Source organism: Kockiozyma suomiensis, assembly GCF_038497685.1.
Source record: "Kockiozyma suomiensis strain NRRL Y-17356 unplaced genomic scaffold V2V93scaffold_13, whole genome shotgun sequence".
Taxonomy (NCBI): domain Eukaryota; kingdom Fungi; phylum Ascomycota; class Lipomycetes; order Lipomycetales; family Lipomycetaceae; genus Kockiozyma; species Kockiozyma suomiensis.
The window spans coordinates 106,712-130,789 of NW_027117676.1; the positions used below are offsets into that span (position 1 = coordinate 106,712).

Here is a 24,078-nt window from a genome sequence, read left to right on the forward strand (position 1 = left end):
TCCTCTGCTTCCTAACCCTATGTTGGATGATATATAGCTCGCTACTGTTATTATATGATGAAGCTATTAGTATAAATAAATAAAATAAATATGTGCAGTTAGTACTGCAACATAGATCAAACTATATACCGTGCTATATTTACAAACGCTCTATAATTACATACGAATCCCTGCCGATACGGTCACTGCGCCGATACCCACGCCAGATACCAGCCAACTTCAACTGGCACTGCTCCGTTATCATCAGCTTTGTCTCTTACACTATATCGGTCGAGCACCTCTTCAATCTCTTTCTCAGTCACAGCCTCTGTTCCACCTTCAACGTAAACCCTCTTTTTCCATCTATGGGGAATCGCATCAACACTGACCTGCTCAAAGTATCTACCAGACTGCTCTTCGATAGGCAATTTAAACTGTTGAACCATATCCCATAGCATTCCTCCTTCAAGAAAAAATGGCTTGCGCCAACTGTCATTGATGATAAGAGGCACGGGCTTTCGCCGTTTCTTGAGCACCTGTCCTATCTCGTACTGCCACTTTTCACGAAGCGTCTGTGCTATTCGCGCAGAGTCTGCAAAATCCCGACCGGTCGCTCTTTCAATGCGTGCTTGTCGAAAATGATTCTCAATCACTCTGTGATTTCGATTTAATATCAAACGTAATTGCTTTCGTAGCGATGCAGCTCTACCGTGGATATTATATATTCTAGATACTTTTCTGAGCATTAGAAATATCTTGCCCTTCCTAGAAACCAAACTAGCCTTCTGATGCTCTAACTCTTTCTGAGCCACTACAAGTGCCGGTGGGAGCGATCTAACATTAGATACGCCATCAAACAACTTCTTCGCGGCCTCGTACTCTTCAAGATTCTCAGAATATTGGCTGTGTGCTTCAATTAACATTTGCCTGTGCATGTCGAAATCTCTGAAAAAATCAAGAAGCCATCTATTTTTGACTGACGCGGGAGGCAGCGGCTCTTTCGGTAGGCCGACGGTAGACCTAAGTCGTCTGCCATCGCTGTAATACGAGTAAGGCAGTGAGTCAAGCGCCGGATCATAAGTAAAGTGCATCACCAAAATCCCAGTTCCAGGCTTAAGTGTTTTGCGAAGCTGAGTGGCAATGCTTGGAAAGTCAGGGAAGAGATGTGCGGTGCCATTCAGGCATATGATATCATACAGTGCATTTCCGTGAGCTCCGCGGCCGTGAACGAGCGTGGCGCCGTCTAAACTCGGTAAATCTTTCAATTGACCATCGTCTTCGAGAGAAATATTAAGACGGTAAATACTTGCAGACTCAATATTTGGATTCCTGTATTTGACATCTGCGTTGGGTAGCTGATCTGAGAAGAGCGCGGGATGTGTAGGACTCGTGCAAACTTCCAGAATTCGTGCATATCGCGGTATTTTAATCGCCAGACTAGCCGTCCTCAACAAACTTGACTCTTTTGGTTTCTTAAGTTGCTCTAATTTGCTGCGCGCAGAGTTGTGAGCAGATGAGACCGTGAACTCTCGGGCGGATTTATACTGAAGTTCTTGAGGCCGGACAAAGGACGCTCGGCAGGAGATAAATAATTTCCCATCTAAACGACATACACTGCTGCGCATTCGCGAGATCATCGGCTGGTATCTTCTCGAATAGTCATTCCATATACACTGAAAATGATGTAAATTACAATATAATTCGTTTGATCAGCATTTTGTTGGATGTTTAAATACAAAACGTTGCAGCGGTTGTGCAGGGACAAACTCTAATTATTTACAGACTAAGCGGCAATATTTTTAGGCAAATAAATGGGATATTGCGTCGATATTATATATGTTTTATAAAACTCCCTTAGTACTAGGAACTTCATTTTTGCCCGTCCGTGAAGTGGCCTCCCGAATAGCAAGAGCCAAGGCCTTGAACGCACTCTCGGCGCGGTGGTGGTCGTTCTCGCCGCGGATGCAGTCGACGTGAATCGTGATGCCAGCGCCTTGCGCGAAACTGCGCAAAACATGCGGAACCATTTCGGTAGATAATTGTCCAAGCTTCTCGCGCTTAAGACCGAGGTCTATTGTGGCGTAGGGACGCGAGGATAGATCAACTACGGCTCTTGAGAGAGCTTCATCAAGAGGAGCGTATGCGTAGCCGAAACGTTTGTAGCCAATAATGGGACCCAACGCTTTCTTTAACGCGAGACCGATTGCAATTGCGCAGTCTTCGGTTGTGTGATGATCGTCAACTTATGGCTGAGTTAGAAGTGTTCAACGAATAAGGATAGGAAGAGGCAAGAGAAAGAGATACCATGCAGGTCGCCGTCGCAGAAAATGTTAATACTCCAGCCCGAATGTTTCGCAAGCGCATGCAGCATATGATCAAAGAATCCTACACCGGTATTGACCACAATCTCCTGACTTTGGCTCTTTTGTGTAGCATGCTCAGTTTCCGGCTCGGGCTTGCCATTCGCAAGCTTGTCTTCGAGAGGAGGCAGAGCACCGCCGTCGAGCGAGAGCTGTACCCGAATTTTGGTCTCGTTAGTATTCCGGACTATTGTGGCCCAGCGGGGAGGAGGAGCTTCCATATTTGCCGAGTGCGAGAGAGTGGGCGGATGATAGGCAATAAGATATGGGGAAAGAACAATCAAGGCTGGGCGATAGGGCGACGGCTGTGTAGGGTTTCGCAGAGCTTATATCTAAAAATCTTTTCTCTCATCCTACACAGTCTCTCTGACTAGTTAACACATACGAAATAATCAACGAACAGGTATGTACTGCCGAATTAAGGCGCAAGAAAATGGACACTGAATGATGATTTACACATATGCATAGTTCACCTGAATTACACATGTTGAACTCGTAGCCATCTAAGTCTTTCGCTCCTATCTGATCTGTTCTTTATTCTTGCGCTGCCATGTGATGAATTGCTGCTAACTGTCGATGTTTACTAGTGATTTCTTATTGTTGATTCGCGCTGCTGTAATATCAATCGAATAAAATGTGTTGTGCGCTGTGCTCTGTGTGCTGGGTATGGAGGCGATAGCAATATTTTTAGAGAATAGAGAACATACTGATGATTCGACTGTGCATTTAATAAATTGATTGATACAACATTTTAAAGCGTTAAAACTACAAGTTACCAATTATGATAATTGTAATTGTATAAATAATCAGATCATCAAAATCAAGTAAAGACAGAAGCTGTGACTCCGCTGCACCCTGGCAACAGCAACAATTTCACCGCCCATCCGCGAACAACAAACAAAACAGCTATTAAACACATCATTGTGTTTATTGCTAATACACAAATTTTTCTCTTTTATTTATATATTGACTCGGCGGCGGCACAGCTCGCTATAGAAGGCGACAGAAGACCGTAGCATGCTCTCGAATTGTGATCCAGTCACTCATCTGTGAGCCGCACCCTTATAAAAATCTTTGCGTTTCGCCATCAAGAAAAAAAAGATTAGCCCAGGTTTATACAGTTAATTGCAATTCTTTTATCAACGTTTGATTTTTACCTCGTCAACTAATCTATTGTCTTTACTTTTAATTGCTGTTATATATCACACGTGAATTATGTCTGGATCTGTTGGTATCGATCTCGGTAACAACAATACCGTCGTTGCCGTATGTGCATTATGATTTTACTTTTTTGCCTGTATTTTGCGGTCACTAACTGTTTACTTAGGTCGCTCGTAACAGAGGTATTGATGTCATTGTCAATGAGGTTTCAAATAGATCTACTCCGTAAGTTGAATTGTTTGAAATTGATTATCAATAGCGCTCATTCTAACCACTTAATTCTAGGTCGCTCGTTGCGTTCGGTGTCAAAAACAGATTTATCGGTGAGGCTGCTAAAACTCAAGAAATCACAAACATCAAAAATACTCTTGGATCGTTAAAACGAATTGTCGGTCGCACTCTCGACGACCCTGAAGTGCAATACGAGAAGCGTTTCATTGCTGGTGAGCTTGTCGATGTCAACGGTACGGTCGGAGTCAAGGTCAAGTATCTCGGCGAGACCGCCACTTTCTCCGCCACACAGCTCGTCGCAATGTATCTCGGCAAGATCAAGCAGATCACTGCAAACGAGATCAAGATGCCGGTCACGGACGTTGCGCTGAGTGTGCCTGGATGGTATACCGACGCGCAGCGACGGGCCATCATTGACGCCAGCCATATCGCTGGCCTAAATCCCGTGCGTCTTGTCAACGAGACCACCGCTGCCGCCATCTCGTATGGTGTTTTCCGTACTTTCCCCGAGGGCCCAGCCAAGAACGTCGTCTTTGTCGACATTGGCCACTCGTCTTACAACGTATCAATTGTGGCATTCAAGCAGGGAGAACTCAAGGTACTTGCTTCCGCTTATGACCCACACTTTGGTGGCCGCGACTTTGACTATGCATTGACTGAGCACTTTGCTACCGAGTTTAAAGAAAAATACAAGATTGACGTCCATGAGAACCTCAAGGGTTACTCGCGCGTTGCTACGCAGACTGAGCGTTTGAAGAAGATTTTGTCGGCGAATGCCACCGCGCCTCTCAATATCGAGTCGGTTATGAATGACATTGATGTGTCGTCTGTGCTGCAGCGCTCCGAGCTTGAGGAGCTTGTCCAGCCTTTGCTTGCCCGACTTGTTGCTCCGCTCGAGAAAGCCATTGCGGAGTCTAAGCTCGCACTCGACGATATCGACTCGGTTGAGCTTATTGGCGGATGTACTCGTGTTCCTTCTATTAAGGAGACTATTTCAAAGTTCTTTGGCAAGCAGCTGTCGTTCACTCTTAACCAGGATGAGGCTATTGCTCGTGGGTGCGCTTTCGTGTGCGCCAGCCACTCGCCAACTCTTCGTGTGCGACCGTACAAGTTTGAGGACGTTAACCAGTACTCGGTGACTTTCCAGTGGGAGCCTGTTGCTGATGAGGATTTGAGCGAACTCGAGGTATTCCCTCACGGTAACGCGGTCCCATCTACAAAGATCATCACTCTGTTCCGCGACACAGACTTTGATCTCGAGGCTCGGTACACCAACTCCACCGAGCTGCCTGGTGGTGTGCAACCGTGGATTGGCAAGTGGACAATCAAGGGTGCAAAGCGAAGCGAGAAGGGCGATGCTCCTGCGGTCAAGATCCGTCTGCGGACGGACCACTCTGGTCTCGTGACCGTCGATTCTGCCTACACCGCCGAGGAGGTCACCGTCGAGGAGCCTATTGAGGAGAAGGTTGAAGGCGAGGAGAAAAAGGAGGGCGAGTCGCCTGCGCCGGTTAAGACTCGGACAGTTAAGAAGTGGGTCAAGCGCGATACATTGGCTATTGTGCACGCTACTACGGCGCTTGAGGAGAGCTACAAAAACGTGCTCATCGAGCGCGAGAACCAGATGGTCGAGGACGACAAGCACGTTGCCGACACTGAGGACCGTAAGAACGCGCTCGAAGAATACATCTACGACATGCGGGGTAAGATCGAGGACCGCTATGCTGACTTTGCGTCTGAGGAGGAAAAGGCTAAGTTGCGGACTATGCTCGACGATGCCGAGGATTGGTTGTACGGTGATGGTGAGGACGCGTCTAAGGCGCAGTATGTGGCCAAGTTTGAGGAGCTGAATGCTGTTGGCGGCGTCATCAAAGGACGGTATCTCCAGGCTGAGAACGAGAAGAAGGAGGCCGAGCAGCGGAAGAAGGATGAGGAGGCTCGCAAGGTCGAGGAAGCAAGAGAGGCGGCTGCTGCTGCTGCGTTTGCGGCTGCACAGAAGGAGAAGGCTGCGAAGGAAGAGCCCAAGAAGGAAGAGTCCAAGGAGGACGAGGAGATGCGCGATGTGGATTAGGTTGTTTTTCCAGTTAATTTAGTTTCTAGAATTGCGTAATGATAAAATTTGTCAATATATTACTATTCATAGAACTATTCTGCGTTAGTATCCAGTATCCTAATCGGGTACTATGCAATGCAGTAAGTAGATGATTAAATAGTAGTACATCGAGGCGAGGAGGATCTTGTATCCGAGGTTTGGCGTGCGGCTGGCAATTCCTCAATTGCTACGTGCATAATAGTGCATGCGTACGCAATAGGGGCTCGCACGCGCGCTGTGTAGCCCTCTGACCGCTCTGACAAAGAGGTATTCGCATTGATGTTGTGCTGGTAGTAGTGAATTTGAGCAAGATGATGAGTAGTGGAGTTTATCCAAGGTTTATATTGCGAGTAAATGGATAGAAGAGCTCTGCCGCCTGGGCAAGTTCACGAGTCTTTCGAGCCGAGGAGCATATACAGATTTCTGCCGCAAATGAGCGGCTCGCATGGAATACTGTTTAACTGTTTATATGTCTTCAGATCTGCTGTTACTCTGGTTTCTGTTTTCCTTTCTGCGCCAGCGCCTTTTATACCTCCTATCGAAATAGCAGCAGCCATGTTAGACGAAGACGTATGGAAGACGTCCGACATAGTCTATACCTCGCTCGTCAGCGTCATCTTCCTCATGGCTTTTCTCGAATGGTTTCTCTGGCTGGCGGCGTTTATATACTGCTTAGCTAAGGTGTATGCCAAGGCAGAAAACGCGTCCATCAAAATTCTGGCGGTCTTTGTCTCGTTGCTGTTCACGCTTCTACGTCTTACTTTTTTACCCGTAATGGCTGTTACCGTGCCGCTTCCTAATCAGCTTTCCAAACATATACCTAAATATGTGTCGGGTCCGCTGCAGACGTTTGCCTGTGTCGCGTTTTCGATATTGCTGGGCGTGCCGTGGTTGCTTTGTATTTATCATCTTCTCAAGCACAATCTCGGACCGAAGTCGAGGTATATTACTTTATTTGCTTGCAATATAAGCATCTGTATTGACCTTTCATTTTTTTTAAAATTTAAAGAATCAAGTACGCACTTACGCCGGAAACTGCGCCGATTGTAGTAGTCGTCATGCCGTGCTACCACGAGATACCCACCGTTCTCATGTCTGCAATTAATTCCGCATGCGACGCAGACTATCCGGCTTCGTGTCTACATCTCTTTGTATCTTTTGACGGCGCAGATGTGGACGAGCTTTACCTCTCGACACTTGCCTCGCTTGGTGTAGTTCTACCGCTTAAGACTTATCCTGTCTCTATCGACTTGGCGTACCGCGGCGTGCGTATCACTGTGTCGCGCTTCGCACACGGAGGAAAACGACACTGTCAGAAAAAATCATTCAGATTGATTGATAAGATGTACGAATCATATTTACGCACCCGAGATGATCTTTTCATCCTCTTTATCGATTCTGATATTATCCTTGACAAAGTTTGCGTTCAAAACTTTGTCCATGAAATGGAGATCAAGAGTCGCGATCAGAAACAGCAATCTCAACCAATGCTCGCCATGACTGGCATTATCACCTGCACGGCCGAGAAGCGCACATTATTGACAATCTTGCAAGATATTGAATACGTTCATGGACAACTGTACGAACGAACGGTCGAGAGTGCCTGTGGCGCCGTCACATGTCTTCCGGGCGCACTTACTATGCTTCGGTTTTCTGCTTTTCGCAATATGGCAAAGTATTACTTCGCCGAGAGCGCCGAACATGCTGAAGATATGTTTGACTTTGGAAAGTCGCACTTGGGTGAAGATCGCTGGCTTACCCATCTGTTCATGCTCGGAGCGAGAAATCGGTTCCAGATCCAGCTCTGCACTGGTGCGTTTTGCAAGACCGAGGCGGTATTAACATACCGCACGTTACTTAAGCAGCGGCGTCGGTGGTTTTTGGGGTTTATCACCAACGAGGCCTGCATGCTTACCGATATAAGATTATGGAAGATGTATCCTCTACTATGCGTAGTGCGTATGATGCAAAATACCATACGAACGACCGCGCTCTTGCTGTTTATTATGACCCTTTCTGTGGCTACCGGCACACAAAAGTTCTCTCAGCTGCCATACTCGATGATCATCGTTACTTTAGGTCTCAACTGGGGCCTCATGTTTGTTGTCGGCTTGCGCCTGCATCGGTACAAGTCTTGGCTTTACCCGGTCATGTATATCTGCAATCCGGCATTAAACTGGGCATACATGGTCTACGGTATTTTCACTGCCGGACAACGCACATGGGGCGGTCCACGCGCGGATAAAGGTGACGATTTAGAGCAAGGCGAAGTGTCTGATAAAGATTATGTTCATGAGCCGGTCAAATTCGACATGTCAGGAAACGCTGTGGTTAATGCTGCTGCTGCTGTGGATACCGCTGGCGAGCTTGCGCTTGTGAGGCGCAAGAGGATATCCGTTCAGCCTGATGACTCTGTTGTTGGCAAATTTGCGCTGCCGCAGCCGTTGGTTGTGTATGAAGATGAAGATGGAGATGAAGATGAAGATGCTATCAAGGGTCAGTCTACTGACGAGACCGAGCAGCGGAGACCGAGTGCCAGTGCTTTGCATGGAACGAGTACTGTAGACTCTGTTTATAATTTAGATGAGTTATATTGTCGGCCTCGTCGACCTGAGAAAGCCAAACGACGGCTACTACCCTGGGATACAGAGTACTCCGACGCAGATTTTAAAAGGGAAAAGTCTGTGGATGAAAGCAGTAGCAGCAGCGAACGTCGGCTATCGGTATATGAAATCCAGCCATTATCATCCCACCCTTCAATTTCTTCATTCCCGCAAAGTTCGATGAATTCCCCTACAATTTCTTCTTCGGAAATTTCTTCATTTAGCGACCGTCATCCATCGGCTTGTCGTCCGCCGCCTATTTTCACTGATTCTCGAAATTCATGGGCAAGAAGCCGTCCGCAATCGACTTCCTCTGCGCAGGCGGATTCCCGATCAGAGTTTCAGGGATATAATATTGCATGGAGACGTGTTACTATAGGCGATACGGGAATATCTTCACCTTTGACGCCGCGGTTTGAGCCTAGTGCGAGGCAGGCTTTGTGGCTTGATAGCCAGCGTCAGTTTTTTGGCATGGATGACGAAGCTGGGAGTGGGGAAGGGCGGACGTGGTTTTAAGAGACGGCAATGAAATGTGCGCATAATGTGAGAACATGTTCTAGGAGTTGTAAATGTTTATATATACCAGGTAGATGTATCAATAGTTGCTAATAGGGATTTTGTTTTTTTCCTCAACCTCTGTTTAACCGCGGATTCACTGTTGAAGAGACTTGCAATGAAGTCGGTATGATGGAGCAGAGCAGTAGCATGACTGCGTGCAGCCCTGACTAGCTAATTCTAAAATATTTCTAATACAGGTCTTATGCATCAAACAAACATTAGATCGATTTAGTTTGAGGAATGTTTTAACAGTATCAAGATCTTTGAGTATTGGCCGTTATATGTAAGAATTGCGCTGACTAAGAGAAATCAGCATAGATTAGTCACTTGCCGCCGCACCCTATCTCAAGATAAAGTTTTTTCCAGCAGCCCTTCGCTGGATTTTTCACGTTCACGCGCGTGGCCAAAGCAAATGCGAGTCGCCTCTCCCCGCCCTTTCCCGCTTTACCACAACCAAAATTCAAATAAGTCCCCGCTTTCCAGAGACCGCAATGGCTTCAACAGCGGTTGAATCAGGAGATGAACGGTTGAATTTGCGTAAAAATGTGAAGAAAGCGAATGGAAGCGGCAAGTTGGAACAGAATGGAGAGTTGAAAGTTCCTGGTGTTGATGGGAAACAGGATGGCAATGGTACTCCCTCAATCCCACTTACACCACGGTCGCGTTCTCCTGTTGGACTGATATCTTATCATGAGAAGTATCGGTATTTTATTCATAAACATGAAATTCCCCGGAAAGTACTGCATGTATCTATCGGATTTCTTACATTGGCGCTTTATTTGCGAGGCATACAGCTCTCTCAGGTCACTCCGATACTTGTGGCTTTGCTGGCTATCATTGTTTCGTTGGATCTTCTGCGGTTCAGGTCAAAGAAGTTTAGTGAATATTATATTACAGGATTTGGATTTCTCATGCGAGAAAGCGAAGTCGATAAATGGAATGGAATTGTATTCTATCTGCTGGGATTAATTATTGTCTTTATACTGTTCCCAAAAGTAGGCAGTTTTTTTTTTTCAATCTAAAATCTGTGAAACACCGACTAACTTATGATCATTCAGGACATTTCAGTTCTTGCTGTACTTCTGCTGTCTTGGTCAGATACAGCCGCCTCATCCTTCGGTCGCGCATACGGCCACCTCACTCCCAAATTATTCCGCAACAAATCTCTCGCCGGTTCATTTGCAGCGTTTTGCTGTGGCGTTATCGCTTCATATTTATTATACGGCATAATCTTTCCGCGTACACCAGAACTTATCGCTAATGATGTACTCGCATGGCGACCAGACACTAGTAGTCTGAGTCTGACTACTTTATGTATTCTTTCAGGGTTTATTGGAGCGACTGCTGAAGCGGTCGATTTATGGGGGATAGATGATAATTTGACGATTCCAGTTATATCAGCGATTTTCATGTGGGGCGTCGTCAAGCTCTTTCAAAATTAAGTGCATTCTTATATTTGACGATAACAAAAAGTCTACATCTCTTCATTTGGAGGTACACGAGAAGCAAAGATATGCGGGGTAAGAGACACAGAGAAAAAGAAGAGGGTCTTTAGTTAGATTCTACGATACATATTTCAGCAAACACGGAGCATTACAGGGTCTAAGATTGTACAATAACCATAAGTCGAGGGGATTTGTTTAGTTTTTATTTTTTTTTTTTGTTGATATAGTTTTATGCTATATCTTTCATCTATTTTCTTACTTGTGCTCAGTTTAATGATTTTTCCTATTTTGTTCTTGATTCGTTTCATTTGGACGAGGCTTTTTTATTCGTTGTATTCGTTTCTTTCTTTTAATTTTATCTATTTTTGATGACTTTATTTGATTACTGTAAATATTCGGAAATCATAATCAATTACCTTCGAGCGAGGTACCACATGAAAGCCATAAAAAAGGTCTTCCCCACTGCCCATTCATTTCAAAAGAAAGGTATGCACAGAACTAGAGCTTCGGCCTGGGTAGCACGAAGTGTGCGGAATTGTCTCTTATACTTCGCGAATAATATGCTCTGCTTCAAACTATACAAGATGAGCATTTAGTTCGACATTTTTTAATATCACAGATATATATAATCAGTTAATGCCAGATTTTAGAGTGAATTACAGTGAGCAGGAGATGTAAAATAACAGCTAGGACCATACTAAGGAAAAAGCACCGTTTCCCGTCCGATCAACTCTAGTTAAGCTCCTTTAGGCCTACTTAGTACTGCGGTGGGAGACCACGCTGGAATCGTAGGTGTCCTAGTTTTTGGCTGTTTTTTTTTTATAATTATTCTTAATTTCTGTCGTGTTGTTTGTTTATGCTGTTGTATAATGGTGGTGTAGTAATTTTCAGATGAATTGCAATGTCCTGGGTTATGTGGTTTTTTGAGAAGAACTCGCTGTTTATTTTGAATTTACAATCAAGGTAGAGTAGATTTTCTAAACCCGCGAAATTCATTTAAAATATTTATTTATTGATATTGGAAAAGGTAAAGAAAATACTCAATGACTGCAGATAATTGGTAATAATTTTGTGAGGAATAAAGCTGAAAGTGCTGTGATGTAGCAAGATATTACTAGCAACAGAGATATATTTCCAATTATACAATCAATTAAAACTAACAAAGAAAGTGATACCTTAACTCAATGTTAATGCGATTTTCCAAATAAGTGAACATAAATAGATTGAGGATCTTATAATCAGGATTGTTAAATGTCTGTTAAATATCCTCATATTATGTTTGAACTATTATAATAAGAAAAACAACAAAGCAGAAATTATCATGCCTCGGGCAGAAAAAAATAAAAAAATAATAAAATAAAAAACAAAAAATAAAAGTAAAACATAGTCTATAATATAATATAATAAAATATAAAAGCACGAAGGCACCAACTGGCATCGTATTCATGTCAGAATCATTACACCTCTCTCCACGTCATCTGCGATTTCTCAACACTAGGAGTCTCAATCTTCGCCGCATCTCCAAAAGGATCATCTTCAACTTCATCCACGTCATTGATTACCATTTTCGCTTTGAATTCCGACAACACTTGACTCTTCACAGGGATCGGGGGTGGTCGTCGCTTATGCGCTAATTGCTCGGCGGTGGGTACATGCTCGGAAGATGCAGCGCGATTGTGTGAGTTTGATGTTTTGCGCGCCTCGGATCCTGAGCGCTTATCGGACAGACGAGAGGACTGGTGACGGTCGAGTTCTTCGTCGAGTTCATCTTCTTCTGAGTCACTGTAATCTTCTGAATCAGAGTCCTCGTCTATTGGCTGGCTCATCTTGTCATAAAGCTGTAGTGCAGTAACGAGTTCATCATTAGCATGAATAAGCGAGCCAATGTAATCTTCAGATTCAATATGCTGGATATATCTCAACACAAGTCGACGGAGTTTACGACAGGTATTAAAGCATTCGGTGGCGCGCATATTATCACACGCAAGCTCTTTCTCACGATTCACCAACTTGAGCGCATTTTGCAAATTTGTGGCCGCCGTACCGGCTTCGGAAAGCGTACGAATCAGCAGTGGTTTTTCCTTTTGCATATCGAACGGCACCGGCTGTCTCTTCTTGCTCTTACTCTTAGTGATTGTTGGTGTCGTCGACGAAGATCTTGCAGAGGAGGTAGGGGCATTCTTAAATTTAGGAGTGCTACGTCCATAACCTCCGCCCGGAGCAGGCGATCCGTGCCGACTTGAGTGTTCGGAACGATTTGCGCGCTCGCGTTCACGCCCATGACTAGGCCCAGCCTCGGACGACGCGCGAGGCCGATTCGGTTTTCGGGGCGGCAGCGACGACGAGTCGTCGTCTCCGTCATCCTCTTCGTCCTCATCTTCGTCCTCCATATCATCATCCATATCTACGAATCGCTGACGCTTAGGCGGTGCGCGTTTCCGTTGCGGAAGTTGCTTGTAGAGCAGACATACTTGTTGCATTCCCTGTACGTCTTTATATTTCGAAGCCCATTTTAAAAACAATTGGCTCATTTTCTTCTTGACGCGAACATCAGTAAAGTTGTCGGTTGCGAGGATTCGCATGCGCTCAAGGAGTGGCTCATCGGCGAACGAGGCTATGGTTATCGAATTAGGATACAACACAAACAAATGTATAATTGAGATGCAAACCTTGAAAACGCTTGCCGCCGTTCTCAATCAAAGTATCAAGGATCTAAATAATCCATATTAATGTGATAAAACCAATAAAGTTAAGAATTACAAATCATACAGTTAATCCACGCAGCTGATTATGCAGATTGCCATACTTCAACTTCTTTCTAATAGCCCGAGCAGCCTCCGTAGGTCTATCATAGAAAATCAATAACGAGTTTTCAATATATCAATCTGAGATACGTACCCAGACGGACTGAGACGGATGGCCTCGATGAGATCGTAAATCCCAGCGACATCGTCTTCTTCGTACTGATCGGTGACGAGTCGGTCGATAGTGACCGTTACGGCTGTGTATGGATGGTCGGTGAGAAACCCCATGACTGCCTGAGGTCGTCCAAGACTGCGAGAGGAAAAAAAGGAACGGTAAAAGAAGAAGAAGAAAGTAAAAAAAAATGAATAAAAGAGAGAAGAAAGAGAACAACAGCACAACAAATGGGATAGATGTAAACGGCAATGGCTAATAGACGTCACTGACCAGACAGCGTGCCGATTCTTATCTGCTGTGTTGTGTTGGTATAGTAAAAACGGAGATATTGTATATTGTAATATGTAATAGTCACCCCAGATTAGTGTTCATGATTTCCAGCAATTGCCCGTATTGCTGCTTTTTGACGCAATTGATTACAACTGCTGAAAAACAAAGTAAACAATAATCCGCAATACGATATTATGTCCTGCAAACAATAATACGATCGGGACAGTAGAGACACAGATACATCGGGAACAGATTACGTTATCGGCCGAGCTTGCGGCTCTGCGGGGTTCTCCCGGAACTGGCCCACGTCTTCTGAGCCCCAGCTTTCTCATGTATATATACTAAGCCGCCCGCTGCAGTCTTTGGGTGTAGATACAGCTCTTTCACGACATTCAATTGTATACTCTCAGGCGATTATCTGGAAAAGTAAAATGCTTACAAAAGTAGCTCCCACCGTTCGTCAACGGGCAACCTCGCTCTTGCGCACCATCCAGAACCATTCTGGCAACTGTCCTTGCCACGCCTGTACCTCTTCTGCCATCGCAGGCCTGGGTGCCGTTGCTGCACGCAAACTCGCTTCTGCGCCGCCTCTTAAAGAGTACGCGTTTGAATTGGCTGCCAGTAATATTCGTTATGGTAATGGCGTTACGAGGGAAGTTGGAATGGACTTCAAGAATATTGGGGCCAAAAAGGTTGCCGTCTTCACGGATAGTAATGTATGTTGTATTGCTTTACTTTGTTAATGTGTGAGCTGCTAATTGTCCGCTGCAGATCCTCAATCTTGATCCTATGAAAAATGCAATTGCTGCTCTCGAGTCTGAAGGTATTCAGTACGAGATCTTCAGCAACGTCCGCGTCGAGCCTAAAGACCCCGCGTATGTTACCCGTACTCGTCTTATCTCCTTCTCCCTGATATACAAAAAGCTCACTAACTTGTCAATCGTAGTGTCAAAGAGGCAATTGCATGGGCAAAGGGATACGGCGCCGACGCATACCTTGCCGTTGGCGGTGGTTCGGTAATGGATACTTGCAAGATTGCCAGTCTTTATGAAAGCTATCCTGATGCCGATTTTCTTGACTTTGTCAATGCACCGATTGGAAAGGGTAGACCTATTGATAAGAAGTTGAAGCCGTTGATTGCTGTGCCTACTACGGCTGGTACTGGATCTGGTAAGTGTGGCTTGTTTGCAGTGTGTAGCGAAATATAGCTAACGACCTATGAATGCAGAGACGACCGGTACCGCGATCTGTAAGTAAAAGCTAACCCGATTTGATTTGAAGAGATAGAAACTGATGATTGCAAAAGTCGACCTTGTGTCCGCGAAAGCGAAAACTGGAATCGCTCACCGCGCACTCAAACCACTCCTCGGAATTGTCGATCCGATCAACACTCGCTCGATGCCCTCGCAAGTGAAGTCTTCATCCGGCCTCGACGTTCTTTGCCACTCGCTCGAATCCTGGACGGCGATCCCGTTCAACGAACGTGTTCCTCGTCCCACTAACCCGATCTTGCGTCCAGCGTATCAAGGAGCTAATCCGATCTCTGATGTGTTTTCTCTTGAAGCATTGAAGATGACGGTGAAGTACCTTCCTCGTACAGTCCATGACGCAGGAGATGTCGAGGCTCAAGAGAAAATGATTCTTGCGGCCACCTTAGCCGGCGTTGGCTTCGGAAATGCGGGTGTCCATCTCTGCCACGGACTTTCGTATCCTATCTCGGGTATGAACAAAGGATATAAGCATGCCGGATATCAGGTCGACCACTCAATCATCCCGCACGGAGTTTCGGTCGCCGTTACTGCACCGCAAGTATTCCGCTTCACGGGACCGACTAATCCTGAGCGTCATTTGATTGCTGCCGAGATTTTTGGCGCAGACATCACAAATGCGAAAGCCGAGAGCGCAGGTGAAATCTTAGGCGAAGCTATTCAGGAGTTTTTGCTGAAATTAGGGGACCAGCCTAGAGGAATTAGCGATCTGGGATTCACAAAAGATGATATTCCGGCGTTGGTCGAAGGTGCCTTGCCGCAGGCTAGAGTGTTGATGTTGGCGCCGAATTTCCAGAATGAGGATGATCGAAAGAGAGAGGATTTGGCGAAGATCTTGGAGGCTTCACTGACTTATTAAAGTTACTCGGTGGTAAAATAATTCTCTTTGAATAATTTTTGATGAAGCATATTTGCTGCAACAAAAAACTGTCATATTAAAAACTTCAATAATCAATGAAATGTCTGAATATATATAAATCAACAAAACTCCGTGCAAATAACCTGAAATATTTCTCTTAAGCAATGCGATATCGTCTTTTCAAATACTCTTTCTGAGGCTGTCCCAGCTCATTCTTAATCTCCTTCAGCTGATCGATTCCTCGTCCCGTCCACTTATTAATTTTTCCGCGACTTGTACCAGGTAATCCTGAGGATACGGCTAATGATTTTTCTCCTGATGTTGTAGGTGTTTCGCGTAAAAGCTTTTTACCCACGACGTTGTAATTTTCTAAAAAGTCGTCCATTATTGCCTCAAATGCTGCTGATTGTAGTTCGTTGTTGCTGGAGGTGCGAGAATCTTGTGCCAAAGAGTTGATCAGATTTTCAGCACCTTCACCCCCCTCATCCTCATACTCTTCTTCTTCTTCTTCTTCATCATCATCATTATACATTTGTTCTATTTGATCAAATCGATCGTCGATAAGGGTCAACCCTTCATTTCTAAACATTGCCGAACTCGACATTGAAAACCCCGTAGTCGATGTCCGCGCTCCCGATGATTTTTTCTTGCCGCTGGATAGGTTCATTTTGCGAGTAAATGAAGCAAGGGAAGCCAAGTCATCTAAATCTTCATCTTCGTCAAAGCCGTCGGCTGAAGAGGAGTAGTTTGGTTGCTGATTCGATGAATTTTTAAATTTGGAGAATTGCTTTTCCCATCCTCCTTCTTGATCGTCATCATCGTCCTCATCATCGAAAATGTCCTGCTCATCAACTTGTTTGCCATTCACGATCGCTTGGAAAATATCCTCATCGTCTTCAACATAGGCATCATCTTCAAGAGCTTCAAGAACTTCACGTAATTCGGGATCCATATCGGGTTGTAATCCACTGATTGCATCCGGAATACCCTGTTGATCCTGATATGATTTTTTCACACGTTCTTCACTAGGCAGCACCACGGAGGGCAGATTGCTTGAAATATCAGGAGCCTTTGCAGATAAATCTTCCCGAAATCTAATTCCTCGCCGACGTCCTTCATCTGTTGTAGAAGAAGTTTTTGACGGGGCCGGAATGAATACAGCTGGAGTTGAATCTTCGCGACCAATTTCTCGTAAATGCTGCATGTAGTCATAATTGCTGTCATCGAAGGTGATGCCATAAAGTGCTGCCTCGCCTTCATTGTCGCGAATTTTTTGCGTAGATATTGATTGTTTCAAGTCTTGGAGTGTCTGAATTTGTGATGGTCCCGTCAATACCTCTTTCTCTTCCACATCTTGCTCAAGTTCTTCTTCATCGCCTTTTACAGAGGAATCAGGTCGCACACCAATATAGGCTCTCTTCTGCTTTGGTTTCTTTTGCACTTCAACAAAGACTCCGGTCGGAGCATCAGGATCATTGATCAGTGGATCTTCTTGCGATCGATAAACAAGTCGATATTTCTGTGCAGTCTTTCGGTTTATGCGTTTGCTTGCCGAGGATGAAGCTTCTTGTGACATTTTTGATTGTAATAACAGGTATATGACAAGCAGAGTAGTGTTTTTTAAGAAAATAATTTGATTGGGAGTTTTACAAAAAAAATAGGAGTAGGGTTTTGACAAACTACTCTACCAGTACTAGCATAAACAATATGTGAATCAATCAACTATCTTTCAGAAAATGAAATTTACAAGATATTATATAAAATATCTTATCGTTAAAAAAATATAGTACAAGTAAGAAGGTCATGACCGAGTAATACTTCGCAAGTGATTGGCGCGTGCAATCTGAGCTTGTCGTAGCTGTCTTGTTCGAATAACCCATGGCCAAGGTATTGTAATTGGTTTTGGAGTGCCTAATATATAAAGAAGATTATTAAAACAGGAAAGACAGTATAAACATTTGAAGGAAAACATACAAGAATGACAGATGGCGCTTTCGGCACCGGTCCAGGGGTTGAAGCAGTTATAGCAGCGACGAACGTATGCGCATCGTCGCTCAATCAGCTCATTTTCGTCAAGCTCATAGTCTGCTTGTTGTACTGAGTTCACTGAATCCTCATTCTGCAAGGGTTGTGAGACTGATCCCGACACAGGAGGAAATGCATCAGTGGAGATTCCTGTGCTGGTGTTTAGACTAGCGGATGATTTGTGCGGAGACGAGTTTGATGACCGGGTAGAAGAATATGGTTCCTTTTTTGTAGAAGCTGTTATTTGAGTAGATTGGATTTTGTGAGACGGATGAGTACTCTGCCGATTCAACAGAAGAAAAGGAGTGACCGGTTGCAAGTTGTCATTCTCTTGAAGCAGAACTCTATCATTTAGATGCGATTGCTGGAGATGCTGGAGACTATTGAAAGCCTTATCCTTTGGATATGAATCAACTTGAATAGGCTGCAAGAAGATATGAGTAGAATGACGAAGTGGTTGAGAATAGTAAGAAGAGTTTGATTGGAGATCGTTAGGCCTTTGCGCCATCATGATCTCATTCAGTCATGACTTACTCAGTCATGATGTTGACGATAACGATCGCGATATGACATAATATGTTGTTAGATGATAATACAATTGTCAAGCAGGATAGAAAACAGAAAGAGGGAAAACAAAAGTTAAGCGCCGAAGCAGGAGAGCGCGTTGCGTACAACGCAACACAGCCGCAAAGAGCAATAAGTAATCAAAGATCGAAAAGATCGTAGGAATATAATACAGAGCCGGATGATTTGCTGGCTCTTTATCATAAGGTTGGATCGAACAGCAAGGAGAGAGCCAACAGATTGATATTGAAACGGAACTGGACACAGGTATTAATATATATTTATATATAAATATATTTTAATATGTATGGGTATCTCTACAGGAAACACGAACAGTAGTGACCGTATCATATCGCTGTCAATTTCAGCAAACAGCGAATTCTACTTTCAAAAAGAAGGATACGAATATGGAACAGAAAAAAGAATAGGAATGAATACATATAATAACAAAAGAAAAGAACCGAAGCGGAAAGATCGGCTCCGTTTATTCCCAACCTAGTAAAGTCATGTGTAAAGAATTCTCAAACTCGGCAATCGGGTAGTTTGAACGAGGAAATTAATCTCGGAGCAATGCTATTGATAGAGAATTATTGAATATGAACAAGAGAAGGGAGAATAAGAGAGAATAAGAGATAGGAGAATAAGAGAATGAGAGATAAGGCAATAAGAGTAGACGATATATTACTAAATACAGTAGTTTTGGCATTTTCTTTACTGTTTTTGTTCTTTGACAGTTGACAGATTTATTACTGCACTTGTTATTTACCATACTCTTAACGACAATCAACAACACATTCAATTTACTAGAATTTTAATTTATCTGCATTGTTAGTATAATATCTATATTATATCTGCTTGTATTTACAGATATAATTTTATTACCTTTAGATACACATATATCCCTCATTGCGGCACTGACGGCAAAAAGGGCAACAGATTCGGGAAGCAGCCGCGTCGGACCCGAGTCTCGTACCGAATTTATCTTCTGCTTCTCTTCCTCTTCCTCTTCTTCTTCTCTACTTCCTCTTTTTATCTATATCATGTTTTACTCTTCATTCAACTCCTACTCTATGATGTTTTCGATTTAATTCTCTTATCGTCAGCAATGGCAACAATATCCTCGCTTGACCGCTACTCTGCAAACCTCGCCCTCTTCGAGAGCAGGATCTCCCACCTTACAGCAAAGCGGTGTCCCCAGCCTTTTCATTACTCTGCTACTCCTCAGATTGGTCGGGATACTCATCTGGCAGCTGTAGCTACTTCTCCAGCTACTACAGCAGACGGCACTCACTCTGCTGCAGAGTCGCGCCGCCGACACGACGGCCATCATCGTCGCCGCCGGTTACTGCACAACAGTCGCTTCTCAGACCGCTCAGACTCTTCTTCTCAAGCATCTGGTGCTTCTGACCCCGACTACTGCGACTCCTCTAGCTCTGACGATGAACTTGCTCGCGGCAGAGCACTCACTAGAGCCGGAGAGATTGGCAGCGACGAATGCTCTTGCGCATCGCGCGTCATTTCTTCGTCGCGAGCGCTCTTATCCGACGATGAGGATGAAAATATCTGTTCTCGCACGGCAGCAGCTTCTGTCGTCAGCAGCGGAAGTTTCGGAAATGTGTCACCTGAAGTGCGCGACGAAGTGGCTAGATTCCAAATGCTACTTGAACAGGCGCAACTTGAAGAACGAATGCTAGCGCGCCACACACATCTGCAAGATGGAGAAGCGTTACGATGCGACGACGACGACGACGACGACGACGCTTACGATTCTGACAACGAAGCTGACAGTGAGGACTACTTTGACGACGACTACGACCAAGATTTCGATTTTCCTTGCAGTACCTCCTCGGTCTCTAGCTGCGCGTCTGCACCTAGTACCTGTCTGTCTACCGCAGTAGACTCTCAAATTTACATGCCAGATACCGATCCCAGTCGTGTCGTGCATGTAAACCATATCGCAAAGGATATCGTACCGCCACGATATGGTCGTCGCAGTATCAAGCGTGTATAGACTAGTTGTTGTAGCTGGTTTACACAACAAGTTCTTACGATTAAATTTTCTAAAGTGAACAACAGGGCATGGCATGGCATTGCATAATACATTACTGATTATGTATACAACGGCGTTTCAATTTTATATTTGTCAATCATTAGTTTTATATCATTAGGAATACACTGAATGCAAAAGTATTCGTTGTCTGAAAATCGCCACAAACACCTCGACCCAAGCCATGCTTACATATGAATCATGAAAGAAACCTAAAATAAATAACTCAGATACCGAAAATTGCCGCAGCACAATAAATAAGTCTGCCTCGGAGTTAAAATGGTCGGAGTTTCGGAGTTTTATTTTGAAAACCCCGAGCGAGGACCCTGTACCATTCCTTTTGGCTCTTTGAAACCTGCTCCCACATTCTTAGTCGCACTCGCATTCCGTCGAATCCATAGATTATGTTGTCAGTTGTGTTTGTGTCTGTATTCTCTTCATTCATATCTGAGAGTGGCATAATAACCGGATAGCGCGGTGAAATATGTGTGAATAATGTATATCGGGCGCTACTAGTAGTCGAAATATCGATGGCTTCAGACACAGTGCAATGTAGTTTCCCTTCAGCACCCACTTGTAAATTGTCTGCAAACGTAGCTTCGTGAATTAATATTGCCGATCCATAAGCTTGACTCGCGAAAAGCGGATTCGGTCGTGTATCCCCTGAGAATGCGATCTTCAACGTTGTGGAATATGTGATGATGCCAGAGTATGCGGGAGAATGCTGGGTGCCGTGGATTGCGTGTATAGTTTCTATTTCCATAGAGTATACATCTTTTTTGCCGTTGACAAAATTCTCTGCATCAAAGAACTGTACTTGATCGCTCAAAACGCTCCATTCATGGAGAAATGTATATAGTGGAGCAGGCCCAACTACACATAACCGCCGTTTTGAGAAGCATGTCCGCTTTTCAATCAGCGACACTAAACCAAGTACATGATCTGCATGCATATGACTAACAAACACGAGGGAAATATCTCCAATCACTCTTTCAAATTCCTGACGATTGAATTTACATATTCGTAGGATTCCGTAAAGAGATGCTTCGCCGCAATCGAGGAGAATATTTCCTTGTCTTGAAATGATTAGAGTACTTGACACATTCTTGTATGCTGATGGCATGAACGATCCGGTTCCAATACAGGCCACTTCAACATCATCATCGTCATCGTCCATTTCGTGTTTTGCTTCTTGATTGAATTCCAGACTGCATTCTTCACTAGATTTGCCACCCTCAGCCGATCTTATCAAACATTCTATCCCACGAATCTCGGAAGTAGTACCAACCAGTCCTCGAACACTTCCTTTAAAACCAGCATCGCTCAAATCACCATACTCAGCATATTTGACAAAGCATTCTGGAGCAAGCATGCACAACTTGGCATTCAATTTCTGGAGTCTAGGTAATGCAACCACTCGCTCTCCGAACCTCGGATGACAAACAATATTCTGCGATGCAGAAACTATTCTAATCAATCTCTCAATTTCCGTAGAGTTGATATCCATCCTGAATATGTATATTGCCAACGTAGCGCCGCAATCGCGCATCTTTGTTTCGATATCTGGAATATATGAGGCGTGTGGAACATCAATTATAGCAATCGAACCAGGTGCATTAATTTCCCTCATAACCATATCGCTAGTAACAATAAAGTCTGTCGACAATATTTTATACGGCTCACCCTTTTTTAACTGTGCGAATGCTTTGCCGGGTGGGACTCCAAGCCGGATAGCTTCAGCAGCGTCGAACACTGGCGGTGGAGATTGCGAATGGATTAGATATGACATTGCTCGTGTACCAGTTTTTAAAAAAGTAGGCGACGTAGGCGACGGATCAAATCCGTCCTCCGAGCTCGACATATACATATTCTTCAGAATCTGACTTACTTGCTCATCTTCCTCTTCAAGATCATCATGGTTATTAATAGGGAGAATTTCAACAGGTTGGACGATGACTCCAGCAGCAGATACATTCTGACTGATATCGTCAACAACAGTAGTCGCCCTCTGTCGAAACTCAACACTTCTGAGCCGAGTCATAGCAACCCTCGTCCCCTTTGTCCCGCAGACACAAATCTCATTATTCTTCCCCGCAGAACTTTCGCCCATCGCGATCAACAACGAAGCGACTCCTCCTACTGTCTCATAAGATATATTTCCAGTAAGAAATATATTTTTGGTACAAGATAATTTCACGCCGCTGCCATTGCTGAGTATTGCGCGTTGAGCTCCTTCAGCGAAGTGGCCGAAGAGTAATCGACTTGTGCTTGACGAAGAGGTAATCTCAATCAGCGTAGAGGGACTATCACGCGTCGCATGTGCAACTATCTTTGCGGATATCATCCAGATTTACCCTCAAATAATTATATTGGACCTTTCCTCTGTATCATTTTTTTGCGAACAGGTAGGTTATTTATTGCTGGTACATAATCGAGTCATGATTCATCTAGCGTGCGGCTCGATGGATAAGTCACGTGGTCGATGAGACCTGTATCATTATAATACAAACCATTATACAATTTCTAATACTGATTATTAACAAATAGTGCCTTACACGATGGCTGGGCCGCAAGTCGAAGACTCAGATGCAGACGACAATGATATAAATACTATAATCCAATCTCGCACGCAGGAAGCAGGGACATTCGTTCCTCCTTCACGAATTCGAGCTTCTCACATGCGTGATTTGGTAAACACATACGTGCATCAATTAACTATCGGCTGCGGGCGACATGCATCTTCTACTTCTTCTTCTCTTGCATGTCAGCAGATATTCTGTGCCTCGTCAGAATGGTTTGCAAAATGGTTTCGTGGTAAAGAAATCCATTCTCATGCAGCTCGACAAATTGCATGGCAGCTTGCCAGAGAATATGGCGCGAGCAAAACTTGTGCACGGCTTGATCTTGACGCGAAAGAACAATATGCAGATACGGCTCATGAGAAGCATAATTGTCGTAAAGAAGGGAACGACTCTAACGAACTCGGAACCGCGAATTTCCATTCGCGAGTATTTTCTGAATCACCGGCAGATGCTTCTGATTTATCTTACAGTGGGAGATTGCTTTTTGAGTTGAGCACTATCGAAGATCTTTTTACTTTACGATATTCTTCGAGAGATCCGCAGAATCAGACTTTTGTGCGGGCATCGCTTATTCGAATTTTCAGTGACGCTGAGAGGCTTAGCGGATGTATAGACGCAGGTGCCGAGATGTTTCGACTTGTATTTGGATTACTTTGTGATATCATGCCAGATACAGATACCATCGAATTCGCTGATATAATTACAGCATTGGCGATGGGTATCCGTAGTCTACTAAGGAAATACGACCAAAAATCTATCACCACTGCACAAAGCGAAGTCGTGTCAGCCACTACTATATTGCTGCATTCAATTGCTTTGGCAGTCCTGTTATTACGTCGATACGTGGTGCATATAATCAACGAAAGCTCTCGCACTACGGTCGAAATGTCTGCCGGTTTCGCATATACTACGCTCTGGTCTCCCGCCAATGCATCCTTTCGAGTACTTTTCATTGAGATTTTAAAAGTATTGCAATCGGAATCTATGAAGCGGGCTATCAAGTCTTTCTCTAAACCTTCTGAGAACAAGAATGCAATCGATGAACTTTACGCGATCCTGGTAGGCGGAGTTGTTGATGGAGAAGAGGCAGATGAGTGTATCTACATAGTTGCAAACTG

General features: G+C 44.3%; 11 protein-coding genes across 11 annotated transcripts; 5 read left to right on the forward strand and 6 right to left on the reverse strand.

Moving 5' to 3' along the window:
- Positions 1–55: 55 nt before the first annotated feature.
- On the reverse strand, positions 56–1,660 carry V2V93DRAFT_374048 (uncharacterized protein). Its single transcript, XM_066911140.1, has one exon. The coding sequence runs from the start codon at positions 1,614–1,616 to the stop codon at positions 183–185; it is 1,434 nt and encodes a 477-aa protein (XP_066763959.1). The 5' UTR covers positions 1,617–1,660; the 3' UTR covers positions 56–182.
- A 29-nt stretch (positions 1,661–1,689) lies between these two features.
- Positions 1,690–2,701, reverse strand: V2V93DRAFT_374049 (Imidazoleglycerol-phosphate dehydratase-domain-containing protein). The gene is made up of 2 exons (XM_066911141.1): positions 2,284–2,701; positions 1,690–2,221 (listed from the first exon to the last, which is right to left on the reverse strand). The coding sequence occupies exons 1-2, from the start codon at positions 2,558–2,560 to the stop codon at positions 1,821–1,823; spliced, it is 678 nt and encodes a 225-aa protein (XP_066763960.1). The 5' UTR covers positions 2,561–2,701; the 3' UTR covers positions 1,690–1,820.
- A 669-nt stretch (positions 2,702–3,370) lies between these two features.
- Positions 3,371–5,856, forward strand: V2V93DRAFT_374050 (heat shock protein 70 family). The gene is made up of 3 exons (XM_066911142.1): positions 3,371–3,605; positions 3,667–3,725; positions 3,786–5,856. Exons 1-3 carry the CDS (start codon positions 3,555–3,557, stop codon positions 5,797–5,799), a joined length of 2,124 nt encoding a protein of 707 aa, XP_066763961.1. The 5' UTR covers positions 3,371–3,554; the 3' UTR covers positions 5,800–5,856.
- Positions 5,857–6,014: 158 nt separating this feature from the next.
- On the forward strand, positions 6,015–9,197 carry V2V93DRAFT_374052 (chitin synthase-domain-containing protein). Its single transcript, XM_066911143.1, has 2 exons — positions 6,015–6,761; positions 6,830–9,197. The coding sequence occupies exons 1-2, from the start codon at positions 6,175–6,177 to the stop codon at positions 8,937–8,939; spliced, it is 2,697 nt and encodes an 898-aa protein (XP_066763962.1). The 5' UTR covers positions 6,015–6,174; the 3' UTR covers positions 8,940–9,197.
- A 191-nt stretch (positions 9,198–9,388) lies between these two features.
- V2V93DRAFT_374055 (cytidylyltransferase family-domain-containing protein) lies at positions 9,389–10,803 on the forward strand. The gene is made up of 2 exons (XM_066911144.1): positions 9,389–9,976; positions 10,040–10,803. The coding sequence occupies exons 1-2, from the start codon at positions 9,473–9,475 to the stop codon at positions 10,421–10,423; spliced, it is 888 nt and encodes a 295-aa protein (XP_066763963.1). The 5' UTR covers positions 9,389–9,472; the 3' UTR covers positions 10,424–10,803.
- Positions 10,804–11,883: 1,080 nt separating this feature from the next.
- On the reverse strand, positions 11,884–13,458 carry V2V93DRAFT_327702 (uncharacterized protein; the record flags this gene model as incomplete). The annotated part of the gene is made up of 4 exons (XM_066907570.1): positions 11,884–13,040; positions 13,096–13,138; positions 13,196–13,271; positions 13,325–13,458. 4 exons carry the CDS (start codon positions 13,456–13,458, stop codon positions 11,884–11,886), a joined length of 1,410 nt encoding a protein of 469 aa, XP_066763964.1.
- Positions 13,459–13,767: 309 nt separating this feature from the next.
- Positions 13,768–15,866, forward strand: V2V93DRAFT_374060 (alcohol dehydrogenase). The gene is made up of 5 exons (XM_066911145.1): positions 13,768–14,331; positions 14,387–14,490; positions 14,562–14,785; positions 14,844–14,864; positions 14,922–15,866. Exons 1-5 carry the CDS (start codon positions 14,047–14,049, stop codon positions 15,740–15,742), a joined length of 1,455 nt encoding a protein of 484 aa, XP_066763965.1. The 5' UTR covers positions 13,768–14,046; the 3' UTR covers positions 15,743–15,866.
- A 33-nt stretch (positions 15,867–15,899) lies between these two features.
- V2V93DRAFT_327466 (Low temperature viability protein) lies at positions 15,900–17,318 on the reverse strand (the record flags this gene model as incomplete). The annotated part of the gene is made up of 2 exons (XM_066907558.1): positions 15,900–17,119; positions 17,147–17,318. The coding sequence occupies 2 exons, from the start codon at positions 17,316–17,318 to the stop codon at positions 15,900–15,902; spliced, it is 1,392 nt and encodes a 463-aa protein (XP_066763966.1).
- Positions 17,319–17,442: 124 nt separating this feature from the next.
- V2V93DRAFT_374064 (uncharacterized protein) lies at positions 17,443–18,459 on the reverse strand. Its single transcript, XM_066911146.1, has one exon. It carries the CDS (start codon positions 18,276–18,278, stop codon positions 17,544–17,546), a length of 735 nt encoding a protein of 244 aa, XP_066763967.1. The 5' UTR covers positions 18,279–18,459; the 3' UTR covers positions 17,443–17,543.
- Positions 18,460–19,436: 977 nt separating this feature from the next.
- On the forward strand, positions 19,437–20,342 carry V2V93DRAFT_382031 (uncharacterized protein; the record flags this gene model as incomplete). Its single annotated transcript, XM_066912137.1, has 1 exon — positions 19,437–20,342. The coding sequence occupies one exon, from the start codon at positions 19,437–19,439 to the stop codon at positions 20,340–20,342; it is 906 nt and encodes a 301-aa protein (XP_066763968.1).
- A 105-nt stretch (positions 20,343–20,447) lies between these two features.
- V2V93DRAFT_374068 (beta-lactamase-like protein) lies at positions 20,448–22,776 on the reverse strand. Its single transcript, XM_066911147.1, has one exon. The coding sequence runs from the start codon at positions 22,720–22,722 to the stop codon at positions 20,653–20,655; it is 2,070 nt and encodes a 689-aa protein (XP_066763969.1). The 5' UTR covers positions 22,723–22,776; the 3' UTR covers positions 20,448–20,652.
- Between the last annotated feature and the right edge of the window lie 1,302 nt (positions 22,777–24,078).

Bases quoted from the DNA above. Each gene is read 5' to 3' on its own strand.
- V2V93DRAFT_374055 (XM_066911144.1), top strand. From the start codon at position 9,473: ATGGCTTCAACAGCGGTTGAATCAGGAGATGAACGGTTGAATTTGCGT. The intron at 9,977-10,039 runs GTAGGCAGTTTT...ATGATCATTCAG, and splicing joins TCTTTATACTGTTCCCAAAA to GACATTTCAGTTCTTGCTGT.
- V2V93DRAFT_374068 (XM_066911147.1), bottom strand. From the start codon at position 22,722: ATGATATCCGCAAAGATAGTTGCACATGCGACGCGTGATAGTCCCTCT.
- V2V93DRAFT_374048 (XM_066911140.1), bottom strand. From the start codon at position 1,616: ATGATCTCGCGAATGCGCAGCAGTGTATGTCGTTTAGATGGGAAATTA.
- V2V93DRAFT_374052 (XM_066911143.1), top strand. From the start codon at position 6,175: ATGGATAGAAGAGCTCTGCCGCCTGGGCAAGTTCACGAGTCTTTCGAG. The intron at 6,762-6,829 runs GTATATTACTTT...TAAAATTTAAAG, and splicing joins AATCTCGGACCGAAGTCGAG to AATCAAGTACGCACTTACGC.
- V2V93DRAFT_374064 (XM_066911146.1), bottom strand. From the start codon at position 18,278: ATGATGGCGCAAAGGCCTAACGATCTCCAATCAAACTCTTCTTACTAT.
- V2V93DRAFT_374050 (XM_066911142.1), top strand. From the start codon at position 3,555: ATGTCTGGATCTGTTGGTATCGATCTCGGTAACAACAATACCGTCGTT. The intron at 3,606-3,666 runs GTATGTGCATTA...CTGTTTACTTAG, and splicing joins ACAACAATACCGTCGTTGCC to GTCGCTCGTAACAGAGGTAT. The intron at 3,726-3,785 runs GTAAGTTGAATT...ACTTAATTCTAG, and splicing joins GTTTCAAATAGATCTACTCC to GTCGCTCGTTGCGTTCGGTG.
- V2V93DRAFT_374049 (XM_066911141.1), bottom strand. From the start codon at position 2,560: ATGGAAGCTCCTCCTCCCCGCTGGGCCACAATAGTCCGGAATACTAAC. The intron at 2,222-2,283 runs GTATCTCTTTCT...CTCAGCCATAAG, and splicing joins CTGCGACGGCGACCTGCATG to TTGACGATCATCACACAACC.
- V2V93DRAFT_374060 (XM_066911145.1), top strand. From the start codon at position 14,047: ATGCTTACAAAAGTAGCTCCCACCGTTCGTCAACGGGCAACCTCGCTC. The intron at 14,491-14,561 runs GTATGTTACCCG...TGTCAATCGTAG, and splicing joins GTCGAGCCTAAAGACCCCGC to TGTCAAAGAGGCAATTGCAT. The intron at 14,786-14,843 runs GTAAGTGTGGCT...CTATGAATGCAG, and splicing joins TACGGCTGGTACTGGATCTG to AGACGACCGGTACCGCGATC.